General features: G+C 36.9%; 1 protein-coding gene across 1 annotated transcript; it reads right to left on the bottom strand.

Annotated features, from left to right (window-relative positions):
* Positions 1-1,320: 1,320 nt before the first annotated feature.
* LOC140851143 (aspartokinase 2, chloroplastic-like) lies at positions 1,321-15,235 on the bottom strand. Its single transcript, XM_073242699.1, is given in 15 exon segments — positions 1,321-1,380; positions 1,383-1,472; positions 1,605-1,667; positions 1,853-1,969; positions 2,402-2,524; positions 2,625-2,717; positions 2,816-2,935; positions 3,929-4,045; positions 4,164-4,259; positions 4,355-4,504; positions 6,147-6,301; positions 13,992-14,032; positions 14,143-14,225; positions 14,317-14,757; positions 15,077-15,235. Coding segments are annotated over 14 exon segments (1,710 nt in total). The 5' UTR covers positions 14,719-14,757; positions 15,077-15,235.
* Positions 15,236-15,851: the final 616 nt, after the last annotated feature.

Genomic DNA, 15,851 nt, shown 5'->3' with positions numbered 1-15,851 from the left:
TAAAGACTACGTTAAGGTGGTTGCCTCCTCATGGTCTTCAAGGTCAAAGATATATTCATGGACAACAAAATACGTACACTATTCAAGGTCTAATCTCTAAGGTGGTAACTCACATGAATATACGATTTTCAATCTGGACGGCCAATTCTTGGATGTCCAAGGCATATTCAAGTGAGTGGCCGACAGAAGTGTTAGTGGGATGTCTAAGTTATATTCATGTGATAATAATTTATATCCAAATTTGAGGTGCACTGCATGATAAATCAAAGCCTTTATAATGGGTTGTTAAGAGAATGATGAAACAGAAGAGGAAGGTGGCATGGTATTCCATGGCAAAGAAGAGCATATAAAGCAAGAGATATACAAAGGGATGACCAGAATCTTGACTCCGGCTAATCACTGCATCCTCTCCATGGAAGCATCCCTTCTCCAAAATTATTATAGACTTTATGTGCTGAATTCCCTCTAGAGAGTTAATTAGCAGCCCTAAATATTAACCTACCCACAGGTATCGATTTTTATTTTAAGTGCCCTTTATTGAAGGTCTTTCAACCTTTTCCTGCGGATATGGTCGCTTTACTTCATGCTGCAGCACCTAGTACACATTGGCTCAAGAAATTTTCTCTACTCTTACCTAAAAAAGTCAGTCACCTTGCATCCTTGAACTGAACCATTTTTCACCAGACCTGATCTATTTCCAGTTTACCAACTCTCTCTTTCAAAAAGAAAGAAAAAGAAGAATAGCAGTTAAAAATGATGTGCGTACATACATATGTACGTACGTTTATGGGTATGGAATACACATCTCGATGCATTTCATAGGGTAAGCATGAAGGTGAGTTTTAGGTGTAACAAGTCTGGCGCACACTCCTCTGAATAGATGTGATGAAACAGCATCCAAGTGGATCTGAATGAAGCAAGGAAGTTTCTGCTTATCAGAATTCGCACCTGACTGTGCGGTGGTTTTCAGATGTTGTCACCTCGGCTTCATGATGCCTCATGAAGGGACTAATGATGTTCGGACTGTTCAGTTATATGCAATTAATTAAACATATCATATATGTATATCACTACTTGGTTCTGGTGAACTTGGTCCCTTCAATGTGTGAGTTAAAAAGAAATTATGGCACTTGATTTAATAACTAAAAAATAGTTATTCCCTGCTAAACATGAAACTCAGCATTTCTCCAACCAAACCATGGATTAGCAGCCTGGATAATTTCCAGGCGTCGAAATGAAATAATCTAATCATTGAATCTCCAACTATAAAGAGAAGCAAGGAAGTGGATATCTAACAAGTGATAAAGCGTTCGGGTACCATCAGCATGAAGAGGACAGAGCAGCAGAATCATTCTGGAAAAAGATCTGTCTCCCCCGACTTCCGACAGGAAACCATCCTCGAAGAATGCCAAATGTAAAGCTCTAACGCACTGCTTTGCTTCACTGTCATGAACTACCAAGGAAATGTTCACCTGTTGTGGAAAAAAGAATCATGTAGAATCAGTTTAGCAAACAAAACTTGATGCATCATGCATGTACAGATGACCATAGTGCTGGCACCCTGCAAGTTTAAAGAATCACAGAAGAAAGACTCCATGAGATACCTTAGATGCCCCTTGAGAGATCATCTGGACATTGACTTTGTTTTTCCGTAGTATGTTAAATGCCTGACATGATACAAACACATGATCAACAAGGATGGAGAGCATTGGTTTGAACTTTATTTTGGTGTCAACAGTAATACCTATGTTATTTCATCGCCTCCAAAGAAAGGATGGAGGAATAGTAGACAGAAACAGAGGAGAAATGAAGGGAAAGAAATTTTCATCTCTCCAAGGAGACATGCTCAAACCTTTTCTAGTATCAAAGAGGACCGTTGCACATTTCCAATGAGGGAAATTATTGATCTGTGCTGAAGGAGATGAACAACAGCAATCTTCTCAAGCTCTTCGACCAAATGATCCAGCTCCTGCAATAGATTGTTTTAGATAGACTAGATGATAATAACAACCATAACCAATCAAAAGCAGATGGTTGTTGCTGTCAAGGTGGTCAACCATTCTGTTTCCATAAATGGTTTATCCAAAATGATCAGGATACTGGAGGAAGAAAATAAGTGTATTACTCACTCTTGTCTACAATGCTGGAGTATCTCATAGCTGCTATGACAACAAACGTTGAAGCAACATATATGAGAGCATGCAAGATATCAAGGAACTATAGCAATTTTAGGGTTAAAATATTATAAATGCATGAACTGTGCTGGCACATTCAGCTCGCTCATCAGTACGGTATAAAAAACAATGAATGAATTGTATAGTCTTTCTTGAAGAACTGAAATGGATGCATTTTAGGTTCGTTAAGAACAACTGAATGGAATTCAGGTTCAGTTCATACTTACACTTTCCTGCTGGACTAATTCTCTGCTCCAAAGTTTTGATGGATCCAATGTCAAAGAAATACTGACTTCACTTGTAGCCACACAATCAACAGAGATACCCAAGTCCTCGAATATAGAAAAAACCTGCACTTAAAAGAGTACAAGAACAAAACTGAAAATGTAGGTTACAAAAAGAACCAAATTGTATTATAATCTATTCAACTGATGAATGCAAAACTCTTACCTTTGCCAGAAAACCATATTGGCCAAGCATCCGAGTGCTCACTATATCCAACATTGTGATATTTGATTTCAAAACTATGCTCGTCAGTATAGCCTGAATTATATATTCACTACAAATAGGTCAATAGCCAGTTAATTTAACATTATATATTTCTGAGTAAATTAGCAAAATAAAGATATGCTGCTACAAACCTCACTCATATCTCTTGCTTTAGTGATGACGGTACCAGGAGCTTGAGGGTTGTATGAATTCTTGACCCTGACTGGTATATCACTTTCTCTAGCAGGTCGCATTGATTGGGGGTGCAAAACCTACAGATAAGGATAGATATATCATAAACATTGGCAAAGAAAGAGAAATCAAGCTTTTAAATCCTTGTAGAATGGGACCATCCTGATTTTCCCACAGAATAGGATGCATCACCATCCCACGCATGCTCAACACTTGGGACAAGGAATGTCTCAAGATGCACCGATCAAGATGCTCGGATGATGGCAGGATGTCCGATGACAACACTTGAAGGAATTCCTTGTCCTAGCATCCTGTGGGACAACCCACCTGGTTTTGAAACCATACAAGGAAAAAAAAAAAAAAAAAACTTACCACTTACCTCTCTCTCTGAGTTAAACAGTGGAAAAACAAGGCGCATCTTACATTGGACTCGTATACTAAAAAAAAAATCATTAAAATGCACCTAAACGGTAATTGACATTTTTTGAGTACATCTTTTAACATGGGAATGACCTCTTACGGAATATTAGACAAGCCTGACAGATCAGGCTCAGTAAATTAAAGGACAAGGGCCCATCTCATTATTTCAGAGTTTAATTCACATTTCATTTGAATAAAGAAATTCTATCTAAATAAATATTATAACCATCAGAAACCCATAAATGATGACACTAATTTTTTTTCACAACCTCACAGACAATGTTTCTTTAGTAACAAATTTGAAAGTTACATCATGATCAAGAAGATACATGGAAATGACAATTAGGTTTCAAGGAGGATGCACATATAGAAAATGTTGTTAATATGTTGAACCAAGTTATATAAAAAGCATACAAACTATTTCTTTAATCATTTCTCAAAAAAGAAAAGGTTAGATTAATGCAATTCTGGATCCCTGGAAATAGATCTTGGGTAAGTTAAACAAAACCTTGAAGACTTTCAGAACATCAGCATCAAGTGCAACTAAAATACAATCACACTGACACACATGCAAACACGCACAGGCACACGTACGCATGCACACACACACACACAAAAGCGTGTGCATGCAGAGAGAGAGAGAGAGAGAGAACCTGTGCACCAAAATAGGCAAGTTCAGCAGCCTCTTCAAATGTTAAATGTGGTACAGGCTTTGCATTTGGATATATATTAGGATCACATGTCAGAACACCATCGACATCCTTCCAAACCTGTTATGAATTCAAAGCAAACTGTGACAACATGTTAAAAAGCACCAACGATACATCACAGGTTGCCTCGACACAAAAAAGGATGGTGACTGTGTCAGAAATTAACTTTCAAACTGACCTGAACTTCTCGTAATCCCAAGGCTTTACCAATGGTAGTAGCTGTCAAGTCACTACCACCCCTGCCTAATGTAGTGACAGCACAAGTTTTCCATCCCTGAAATTGGAACATAACAAAAAGTTTAACTCCAGTTAATTAAAATAAATTTATATGAGCCTTATGAAATGAAAATGATATTGAATGCTATAGACCTTTCCAAGAAAGCCAGTAACAATTGGAATTGCAGGATCATTAATCCAATCTCCATGTAATCTCTTTGCGATGGCAGGATAAGTTGCCTCCAAGATATCGGCATTTGTAAAGTCATCTGTGGTTATAAAACCAATATCAAATGCATCATACTGCAAAAGATTTGGCAACCACATGATTAGCTCTCATGTCAAGACTCAAATAGCAGCTCAATATTGTATGGAAGATAGCAACTAAATATTGTATGGAAGCTCAACAACATGGAAGAATTAATGGGGAAAAGAAGAGAAACATACCTTCTAAATTACAATTTCACATCAATCAAAATTGCAACTAAAAGATTCCAAAATGCAAAATAATAACAAAAAAAATGAACACTGGTACACCATAAGTAGCATTGCTGTTTTAAAAAGTTTAATAGGTTTATGTGTTCCAATGGGCTATTAAATGGTTAAGACTTAAGAGAATAAAAAAGTTACACAGAATCTGATAAAAGGCCTTTCATGAAAAAACAATAGAAAACTTTCGAGTATTTCAAATTATTTTTCAATAGACACTTTATAACAAACACTAAGATTAAAAGGAAAGAAAAAAGAGATATATAGATATTGAATGTCAAAAATAAGAGAAAGCAAAAGAAATAGAGAGAGGGAATGTGTCCAGCGTTCACAAATCAGGCTATCAAATAGGACATTTGCTCTCCAAGCAACTAGATTGGGTTGCTGATTGTCAGAATATGTGAAGGGCTTTGATATAGGCAGCAAGAGATCACTTATACAGTTTGGGCAGCCAGAAATGTGTGCATGTGTGCGTGCAGGTGTAGAGACACACAGACTAAATTTTCAATTCACATAACTAGATCAGTATTTAAACAGTTAAGAATCAATAATTGCTTAACTACTCAACTGAACTTCAAAATATTAAAAAAAAAATCAAAAATTCATAGCAATTCTTATGGCCAGCTTTCACCACCTTGATATGATATTTAATACTTCCTCTATTATAGATGAAAAATGGAAGAGTTTCAGATGAAAGGAAAGGGTGTGGCAGATGCTAATTTTTTAGGAGCAATGACAGACAGAAAGGACAGCTAGAAATCAAAGAAGCAGCCTTTAAAACAGTAGTAACTATCACACAAGCTTCTACATGGACCAATTAAACATCTCATAATATTTGTTCTCCAGCTTCCCTTTTTATTTCACATACTCAACAAAGATGGTATTAGAAGATAACTGGGAGATTCCAATATCTTATGCTTCATTCACAGACAAAAAGTTTTCTCTGCACAGAAGAACAATCTTACACTATTCTCATTAGTGAGAAGACAGCCAACTAACGTCAAGGAGAGAGTTAACATCCAATAACCAAGGGAATAAATATATGCAATAGCAATTCAAAATGGTCTGGAAATTCAATTTAAGCACTGATTTTGCAACAATATTTGCACAGTTTTGTAAGACAGTCAAATGAAATATCACAGGCTAACTGCATTTTACATAAAGCACCATAGATGAGTAACAGTATGTCAAAGGACATGAAAATTAATTGGACAGATATCAGTTTCTATTGTACAAGTTTAAAAAAACCCAACATACAGAAGTCCCATAAGGTACAATTTATATAGGTAGTTCTGCTATTTCTCTATACTACAGAATTTGCAATGGCAGGAAAAGCTAATCTGCATATGTAGCAACCAATATGTCCCGAACTTTGTAACATGCATAAGTCACTATGTTATATTGATTCTATATACATTTCACATTCTTCTAACATGAAGGATGTGATCAAAAGTACCTGCCGTGCTTTAGTGCCAATTTTGTTCAAATATGCTGCAAAAATTCTCGTAGACATGCATTCTCCAAATGAAACCAGATAGTCCCTTGTACGAGGTGTCAGTTCTTTCATCATGGCAATGCCTTTCAAAAGTTGCTCCAGTTCATCCAACAGACCTGCAAAATTGCAAAGCACAAAGCAATAATGATCACATGAGCACCTACTAAAAGTAGAGAAAAGACTAAGTGGATGGAGAAAAGATGATACATTAGACAGCTTAAAAATCCCATGATTGAACACATCAATACCAAAAAAAAGAGGCCACGCTACTCACAGTTGAGCAATCTAAATGATATATCTTGTGAATTTTAACATTTAATAAGAAAATAATGATCAGAATGTGAAAAACTGTCAATATGGCAAAGTTTAATGGTAGTTCAACAAAAGATTAGCGTACATGAAATTAAATTAATTATCTGTGTCAGATCTAATGTTCCTACATCCACAAAAATAATCATATAGTCAGCTCCACTTAATTATCTGGTAAACTGACCCCTTATATGGCTAAAATGAACTTGAACAGATTAATAAGAGCCAGAACAGCCTGCTTTGATGCATAGCAACAATGTTTCCAACCTTTCCAACAAAGCATCCTAATTGTTCACAAACTATTAACCAATTGAATGGGTTTCCAAGCTATTCTGGAATATTTATATTATTCAACAACTTTTTCTTAAATATGCATCCTACAAAGCTTGCACAAATTATTCATGTTTCTTTTCAAAGAATCAGGGATTGCAAAGAAACAACCTTACCAACTGCCGTTCATGGAAGTGGTGTTGCTATTGATTGTTGTTATTCCCTCTTCCATGCCTGTTTGTTCATGAACCACCATATAGATATACCAATAAGCTTAATTTTTAATAATTATAGTTTTATAATTTCCTTTCAAACTTTTGGTATGCTCCTAAATCTTTAATCATCTGACTCTTTCCATCTAGCCAACTATTTTCATATGAAGAACTTTGTGACTACAGTTGGACGAGCCCAGGCCTTACGCATGCCTATTTTTGCTCATATCCAGTCTATCTCCGTCAGTAGACAATCCAAGTTAAGTCAGTCCAGTTAATAGCATAAATTAGCTAGAAGACTGACAAAAGAGATCCAAGCAGTGAACTTCAACTAGGTTAAATGAGCAGTACCCACCACAGACCCACCAAAGTATCAACAGTTTGGTATGAAAGCAGCATCAAGAGGAAGCACCCTATTTAAGGAGCAAATTGAATAAGCACACATGTATCCTCTAACACTATGTTAGAACTTGTACAAGTGAAGTAGGGTTTGTCCAGCTTACACATGCAAGTTCTATGCAACTTCTGATAGAAGGCGTTTGATAAGACATCTGAACGGCCAAATTTAACAAGGGATTCTTTTAGACCTAATCTGATGATTGGATAGGAAGTTCAAAAGCCTATACAGGATCTTAAATTAAGTGATCAACTTATACCTAAGAAGCAAGGTGCAAAGCATCCATTCAGATTAAGAATACCCTTGTTTATAATTATGACAGTAAACAAGTCAGATTTGAGGTGGATCAGGGTTGATCTGCACCTGACCTGAAATTTTAAACATACGACCTGACTTGACAATCCAATGAGGGAATGCACATGGGTTGGTCTGCAGGCCAAAATTTACTTCACAGGTTGAGCTGTCAGACAAACCCTTGTAAAAAAATTGGGATGTCCTCAGGCTGACTGCAGCCATCATGCATCACTTAATCGCTCATAAACAGACAATCTAAAACCAACCAAACCAAGAAACACAGCATTAAAATATTGTCTGACACCATTTAATGAAATATCTAAAACTTCAAAACAACCAAAGATCAAATGAAATCATGACTAACAAATGAAGCAACAAGAACTAATGGCAAAAGGAGGGATGGAATAAAGAGTTTCACTGTCTTAAAAGTCCCATGAATTCAGGACTCTTTAGCCACTGATTTGTACTTTAAGACCAATGTAATCACCACCATTCCCTCGATTAAGATCAAAACCAGAAGCAAGGATGAGGAGTGAGAGAGAAGTGAAAAGTTGAGAAGGAAAATTTAGGGCATGATAAAGTTGTTAAGTTTATGGCTTCTTTGATCAAACTGAGAATAAGAATGGAATTCACAAGTTCACTCTAAGAGAAATAGGATCAAACCAAAGAAGTGGAAGACATTTCGGGGTTAGAGGAAGCATATCAGATATTCATGGTTCCAATATCACTAGTGACTATTGCCTAGCGGTCATCAATAAAGGGGAATCGAAGAAGGGCCTCTATCACCTCAAGGTAAATCTTAAATCCCCTCCCTATACTCTTAGATGAACATTTATTAGTGGACAATAAACCTAATTATAAATTTAATATATGTTGAGTAGAATGGGTAATGTTGTAACTAGGTTGAAAACTCTCATGTAAATGACCCACTTACAAGCCTACATAAGATATGGAAATTTCAAGAATATTGTTTAGTGACCTTTTGCTTAAGTTATGCATCCTAATTAAACTCTGTAATCATAGACTACCTACCTTGAAGAATGTAGGGAGACTCACTCTTAACCTCTAGTCAAACCACTTCTCTAATTAGAATAACTCTACATTGTGCATCAATGTTAAACAATTGCCACAAAAATGCTTTACCTTCCTTGTTGTTGAAATCAAGAAACCACGCGTTCTCCACTTCTTCCTACAAGAACAGCAAAGAAAGAGCTATAAAAAGTTACTACAAGCACTTAATGCAGACTTGCTCGCCAGCTACCTAATGAAGAAAAGGCAGGTTACTTCACTGTTCTTCACTTCTAATACTTTTGTTCTGTTTTCCTTTTAATCATACAACTCTGTTTGAAGCATGAATAATGGGTTCTCCGATAAGAAAAGGTAAGGCACTCTACCAAAGGCCTCATAATTATCTAAATCAGAGTTTAGGTACCCTTGAGTGGACATTGGTCATTCATTGAGCTATTGTAGCTCTTGAGGTGGAAGCAAGTAATCCATTAGCAAAGTCCATGTGGCTCACTAGGAGTTTGATCCCTCTATCAAACCACCATAACCTTCAAGGCTTTTGGAGAAAGGAGTTGATGTTTATCTGCAAAATGTCAAGCGTTATCTCAAATTTTCCCATATATAAAGTTATGTTTAATCTCATTAAGGCATGCATGGTTCTCTCCAAGGTTTGTTGTACTAGTGCATACTGATCAAACCACACTATATTAATACCAAACCGATATGCGGTATGGAGGGCATACCAATGCTTGGTATGCCGAACCAAGTACCATACCAAGCATACTGACATTATAAAAGAATGGTACTAATACGGGGTCCGGTATCGAGATGCCGAACCTTGGTTCTCTTAGTATGTAAAATCTATGCTCCTTGATGAGAGTTGAACCCTCAACCACCAAACCCTTCCATGGCTTTCTAAACATGAAGCGAAGTTCTCCCTTAAAGAACTCTCAGCTTTCTATACAGCATAACTTGTACTCATTTGACCTATATGGCCCTCAAAAGACAAGGTTAAGTTCTTTAAAGATTAGACAACTTGAACAACTTTTTGAATACAAGGCTAAATTCTCCTTTGCTGAAGTCTTCCATGGCTGCTTAAGAAACCTTGAAAAGCTTTACTAGTTCAAACAACAGTCTAGATCCTCTACAATGCCTAAGCCTCTAGCCTTAGTGTAGATGCTAACTAAAACAAACAAAAGTTCACAAATCATAATCCATGTAATTCAATGCTGACTCCACAAAGCCATATAGAACTCATTAGCTTAAAAGATTACGTATTGATCATGCAAGTCAAAAAAGATTAGTATAAGCATGCAGCCCTCAAAATGAACAGTGCCAAAGTGGATTCTTGTAAGTCCAATCTGACTAATTTAGAGCCCTCAAAACACAATGAATCCAAACGTGTGCCTCATATAGCCAAACTAGCTTTCTGCACTAAGAAGCCCAATAAGTTGCCAAATGAGCTTGCAACTAAAGAGCTCCATAAGCCAAGCCAAAAGTGTGTCCCTAGGCCCAACATATATAATTTATTTCTCATAAGTCTGATATAGACACAAAAGAGTGAAATGACTAATTCCGCTTACTGTTATACTTGTTATGGACAAAAACAAGAGTGACATAACTAATTCTGCTAAATATTGTCCTATAAAACTGGTTAGATTAAGAATAGACATCAAAAGACTAATTTTTCAAAGTAAACTCTGAAGAGAAGGATAAGGTACACCAATTATTTTTATTAACTCATCAAGTTGCAGATCACAAATTATCACATTTTCAAAGTTTACAGCACTTTAGGGTTTAGATGGTTCTCATATACTAGTCGATTATAGGATCCACACCATATTTGGTTTCTTTAAAGGTCCTAACCTTTTGTCTATATTAAATTATAAATACAAGGTGTTGTATACATTGTTCTTTAAGAGATGGATGCGCTAATTAGGTTCTCAAGCATTACTAACCTCAAGTTTGTTTGATGCCTAGTTTTCAAGTCCTTGCTTCTTTAGTGATCCAAATAATATTTGGAATCTTGAGAAATACTGACCTTAAGCCTATTTCTTATTTAGGCATAAGCACACATATATATTTGTATCTTTATAACATTTATGTTCCAAATCAAGTTCGTCGAACTATCTCGAATTGGACAATTCAAGACATTCCGAGCCGTACTTGTGGCAAATCGAGACGGTTCGTCCAGGCAAATCGAAACACTAGACAAAGAAGAGGAAAAGAGAAGAAGGGAGAGTAAGCAAAGGGGAGAAAAAGATGGGACGACACCGTCGGGGGCCGATGTTGGCCCGTCGAGGCCGCCGAAGGGCCACGAAGGTCTCTGTGGCTCGGCATCGATCGATAGGACATTTAATCAAAAGAGACAGAGAGAGGGAGCGATAGTACTAAAGGGAGGTTCAAGCTACAAGTGCACCATCCGACGGCCTGCCGGAGGCCTCTCCACCAGGTCCCTTCCTTTTCTTTCCCTCCCCCTCTCTCTATTTCTCTCTCAGCTGATATTTGGTGGAGGTGGAGGCCTTGGCAACCCTCCGAGCATGCCTGCGATCTGCCTGCAGCCACCGTCGACGTCTCCCCCGGCCACCCTCTCCCCCTTCTCCCTCCCCCTCCCCTCTTTCTCTCTTTTTCTCCCCTTGGTTACCTTCTTCTCTCTTGTGTCGGTTCGTGCCAATCCGATCCAGTATGGACCTGTGCCGATTCGTACTACCGGCTAGCCAACACAGATGTCTATATCAAGTCCGCCAACCTTGGTTCCAGTATTTCCTTTTTAAGTATATGTCATACTTCTTTTTTCTAACTAGAAAAGAATAAAATCCCATTCGGAAGTATATGTCATAGCGATGCACATGACACACATTTACATGTTCCTTAGGGATTTATACCATTTTTGTTTTCCTTAAGGCACTACCCTTAACCTGAAGTCCATCTAAATTTGGGCTCTAGGTCCAATTATAAAATTGTTCAGGTTTTAAATCAAAATTCATTTATTTGAAACCATGATCTTAAACCTGTAAGCATTCATTCAATAGGATCACATAAACATGTTTGTTTTGGACTGCCACATTTGAATTCATTAGGCTTCTAAATTTAAATTTATACCAATCAGACATAAATCACTAAATTTTACATGGTATTCTTAACCTATGCATAGTTCTTAAGGGCCTACCCTTAAATTCATATGCCATTAAGGTATATGGGCCACATACATGTGCATAAGCATATCCATGTGCATGTGTTAATTTGAGGATCCATCAAATCAATTTTATTTCTAGTGATTAATGTCCACATTGAGGCTTTAAGTGACCACATGTATGTTAAGGGACCCATAACACATTTATATTCTTCAAAGGCTATAGACCCTACCACATTTAGACTTGGACCTACCTAAAAATCTTGTACCACCTTTAAGCTCAAGTAAAAGTTTATACAACTTTGAGTTTTTTAAGGCACCACCTAAAGTATGTGCTTGTTCAGGCTTAAGTTCTATCTGGCCATGTTTTCTTGTGATTCCACATTTGCATCCCTAAAATCTTTATCATAAGTGTGTGCTTATGAATTTTGTAAACTTGTTCTTTAGCCATAAGTATTGCATCAAATGGTCTACATATACATGTCCATTGATATTTTTGCAAACCTTCACTATTTCATCCCTCCTTTATTCTTCATGTCACAATTTAACAACATCCTTAAAAAATCCATCATATTATCAAGAGTGCATTTTAGATTTCTATATTTTTGAAAAATTTCATGAGCAGTTGATAAAGGAATTTTGTCTCATAAATTATTATGAGCCAAAAATTAAGTGATTAAACTATCAGGTTAACACCATTTTAAAGCATCAAGTTAGTAAAAATCCTAGTGATATAAAATCCCCAACACTTGTAAGATGTGTCACTAAACCATGTTTTTACACAATGGAGTGAAAGTTGTCTTTGTAATACACAAGCCTCGATGTCAAATTTTCAGGTTTATTAAACTAGTGCAATCCTTCTGCCTACCTTTAGTAGTTAACAAATTTGATCATCTATCTAGATTATTTGAGATGTATGAAAAAGGAGTAGTGCATAATCAAAAATTTACTCTTTATTTGATACGAAGGATGGATTGAAGAAAGGATAGATGGAGGAGAAAGAATGGATGACGGAAGAGGTGGATGGATCTTCCATCCATCCTTTCATATGTTTGGTTAAACATTGAAGGATGGATGGAAATAATCTTCTCTTATGTTTGGTATAGAAGAAATGAAAGGAAGGATGGATGATATTTATATAACATTTTTACTAGACTATCTTTGGATAAAAATATTATTATTATCAATTTATAATACTTATTTATACTAAAAAAATAAACAAAGTATAAACTTATAATCATTATAATCTATAATTATATAAAAAGTTATATAAAAATTTGATTTTAATTTAATTTAACTTAATTTAATAAATAATTTTATAAATTAAACATTAATGAATAAATTATATACATAACAAATTAATTTATAATTTAATTTAAATAGTTAATTAATATTATACAAATAGTTAATTAAAAAATAATAAATAAAATAGAGAAATAGAAGATAATTCTAATTATTCAATTATTGTTATTTAATTATTTAATTATGTACTTAAATTAAAATAATTAGTAATAAAATTTAATAGTATATGATTAATAGTATATATAAAAGTATATATAAATAATATGAATGAAAAAGTGAAGAAATATTATAGTTGTGTCAAAAAAATCAATGAGAGGTAATTTTGTCAATGCAAAAATCTACTAATCAATGCTCCATCCATCATTTCTTGCATCCTCCCAATTTGGGAGGATGCAACTTGATGGGCCAGGATGAATGGACAATCTCTCTTTTTTCATCCATTCTCTCTGTAACTTTTTGAAACAAACGATGGATGGAAACCATCCATCCTTCCAACCTCATCCATCCACCATCTCATGACCCCAACCACACAGGGTTATAGTTACAAAATGATCTCTCAATTTGACCACATTACTTAATCTGTTATGATAAACCATCAGCCCGAAAACATCTCATACCTCAACACATACATCAACAGGTCCAACACCAAGCACCCCAGAACACATGCCAGAGAATTGTGTTCAGAGAGGCCATGGTACTATAAAGATCAGCATTGTAGCAATTATCAGTGTTACACTTTCAACAAATGCTACAGGCACTAATCCAATTATACAATTATACAACCCACAGGAATAACTAAAGATCCAATCTAAGACCAAGCAGCATGACTAACCTGATGAAACAAAAAATTGATAAACAAGCAAAAAAGGGATGATGGAAACCACCTGAAATGATAGACCTTTCAATTCCAAGCTCATTAACTGTCCTGAAAGCAAAACATAAAACAAGATTCATCAAAAGACAGAGCTCCCAAACAATCCAACTAACAACAACACAATAGGAATATATAGAAAGAAATGAGTAAAAATAACATACTGCAGATGCAACTCTTTTGTAAACCTCAACTCTTCAAGATCAGACACATTACTCACTCCACAGCAGACCGCTTTTTCCCCAGCCTAGTTTTAACAGGCATCAGATTACCCCTTCATGAACTAAGCATAAAACAAAAGGCCGAAAAATTCATTGCAAGGAGAAATGCATTAATACCAGCAGAAGGTTGTTCGTTGTCTTCCCCATTGCAGATAGAACAATCACAGGCCTTTCTTCAGGAAAGCTAAGAATGAGGTCCGCAACCTCCTTCATCCTGTCAGCCGACGCCACCGACGACCCTCCAAACTTCATCACGATGCTCAGCTGCGCAGCATTTCCATCAGCACCCTCCCTCACCACCTCGTCCTCCTCCACAACAGCAGACACTGCTCTCTGGCAACGCACCTTCAAGCCTCCCCTCCTCCCGCCGCTCCTCTCCCTCTTTCCACAAACCAGCCTCACAGACGACTCCAACCCAAGCCTACTCCGAAAGCTCGATGAGAAAGCCAGCGAGCTCCACGAATCCCTCGTGACTCCAGAACAATGAGCTCGAGCTCCAAGCTGGAGAGCTACCGCCATATTTCAAAAAAAGGAAAGCAGCGCTTTTTTCCACAGGCCCTATACGAACACTAGCGTTAATCAAACTAAACCTCATCGATTGTACCCTACTTTCTCAAAGATCAAAATAGAGAACAAGAACAGCCAATCACACCGATCTCAATTTTTATTATTAAAAAAAAAAAAAAAAAAAAACAGGCTCTTTCCAGAGAAATCAAGAAAAAATCGAATAAAACCCCAAGAAAACGCATCAAGTATCAAAAAAAAAAGAAAAAACTCACTCCCATAAAATCCAATAAATCAGCAACGAAAGTCGAAATCAACATAGAAACCAAGATCAGAGAAGATACGAAGCAGAGGAAGCGCCATGGAACCGTACCTGGAATCCGAAGTCAAGAAACGAGAAAGGGTTAGGGTTTTCCTCTAAGTTCTCTTCTTCTTCTATTCCTCCTCCCGTTCCAGCAAGGAGCCAGGGAGCTCCGATGGAGGATGATAAACTAGAAAGGAAGCAGAGGGGCGCTGCCGCAGCAGCTCCCTATAAATAGCGGGCGCGGTGAAACAAATATTTCGTCCGAATGGACGGCCCGGATAAAAACGTAGCCCGGAAAACCGTGGCGGGTGCGAGGGAAGTGCCGGTACGTTTATCCGCGAAACGTGAATGGTGTTCAATAGAATCTCTATGCGGGCGTCCGTACGAATGCGGTCCCTGCTGCCCGCCGTGCACGTTTTTGCCGTGGAGTGGAACGAGAATGGAGCACCTTCTACCAACCGGGTATTGCCTGATAAATCCAAGGTTGGACCGGTTAGGTCCTGCCGAGTCGGTTTTCCAAGGCTCGAAAGATGATATCGGCTTGACCTAATTGTATCTTTATTAAAGGAGGATCTCGAGCTCTACAAGGAAGAAAAAAAGCTAGAGAAGTATTAACAGACCAGGCAACTGTGTTTGACCGCCAAGGTTTGGCTCATTTAAGAAAATCCTCCATTTAAAAAAAAATTCAAATTACATTTAGCAAGCAAGTGCCCCAATTTTTTAGGTTATAATGCCATATGGCTTAATTTAGATTAGATTAACTAAAAATAGAAATACAAATAAGTTGAGCTACTCATGGACTATTCGAATTCGACTCAATTCGATTATTATCGAGCTCGAGTAA

The sequence above is a fragment of the Elaeis guineensis genome, chromosome 8, assembly GCF_000442705.2.
Source record: "Elaeis guineensis isolate ETL-2024a chromosome 8, EG11, whole genome shotgun sequence".
In the NCBI taxonomy this organism is placed as follows: domain Eukaryota; kingdom Viridiplantae; phylum Streptophyta; class Magnoliopsida; order Arecales; family Arecaceae; genus Elaeis; species Elaeis guineensis.
Note: the sequence above shows the minus strand (reverse complement) of the source record. Positions and strands in the feature narration are given on the sequence as shown.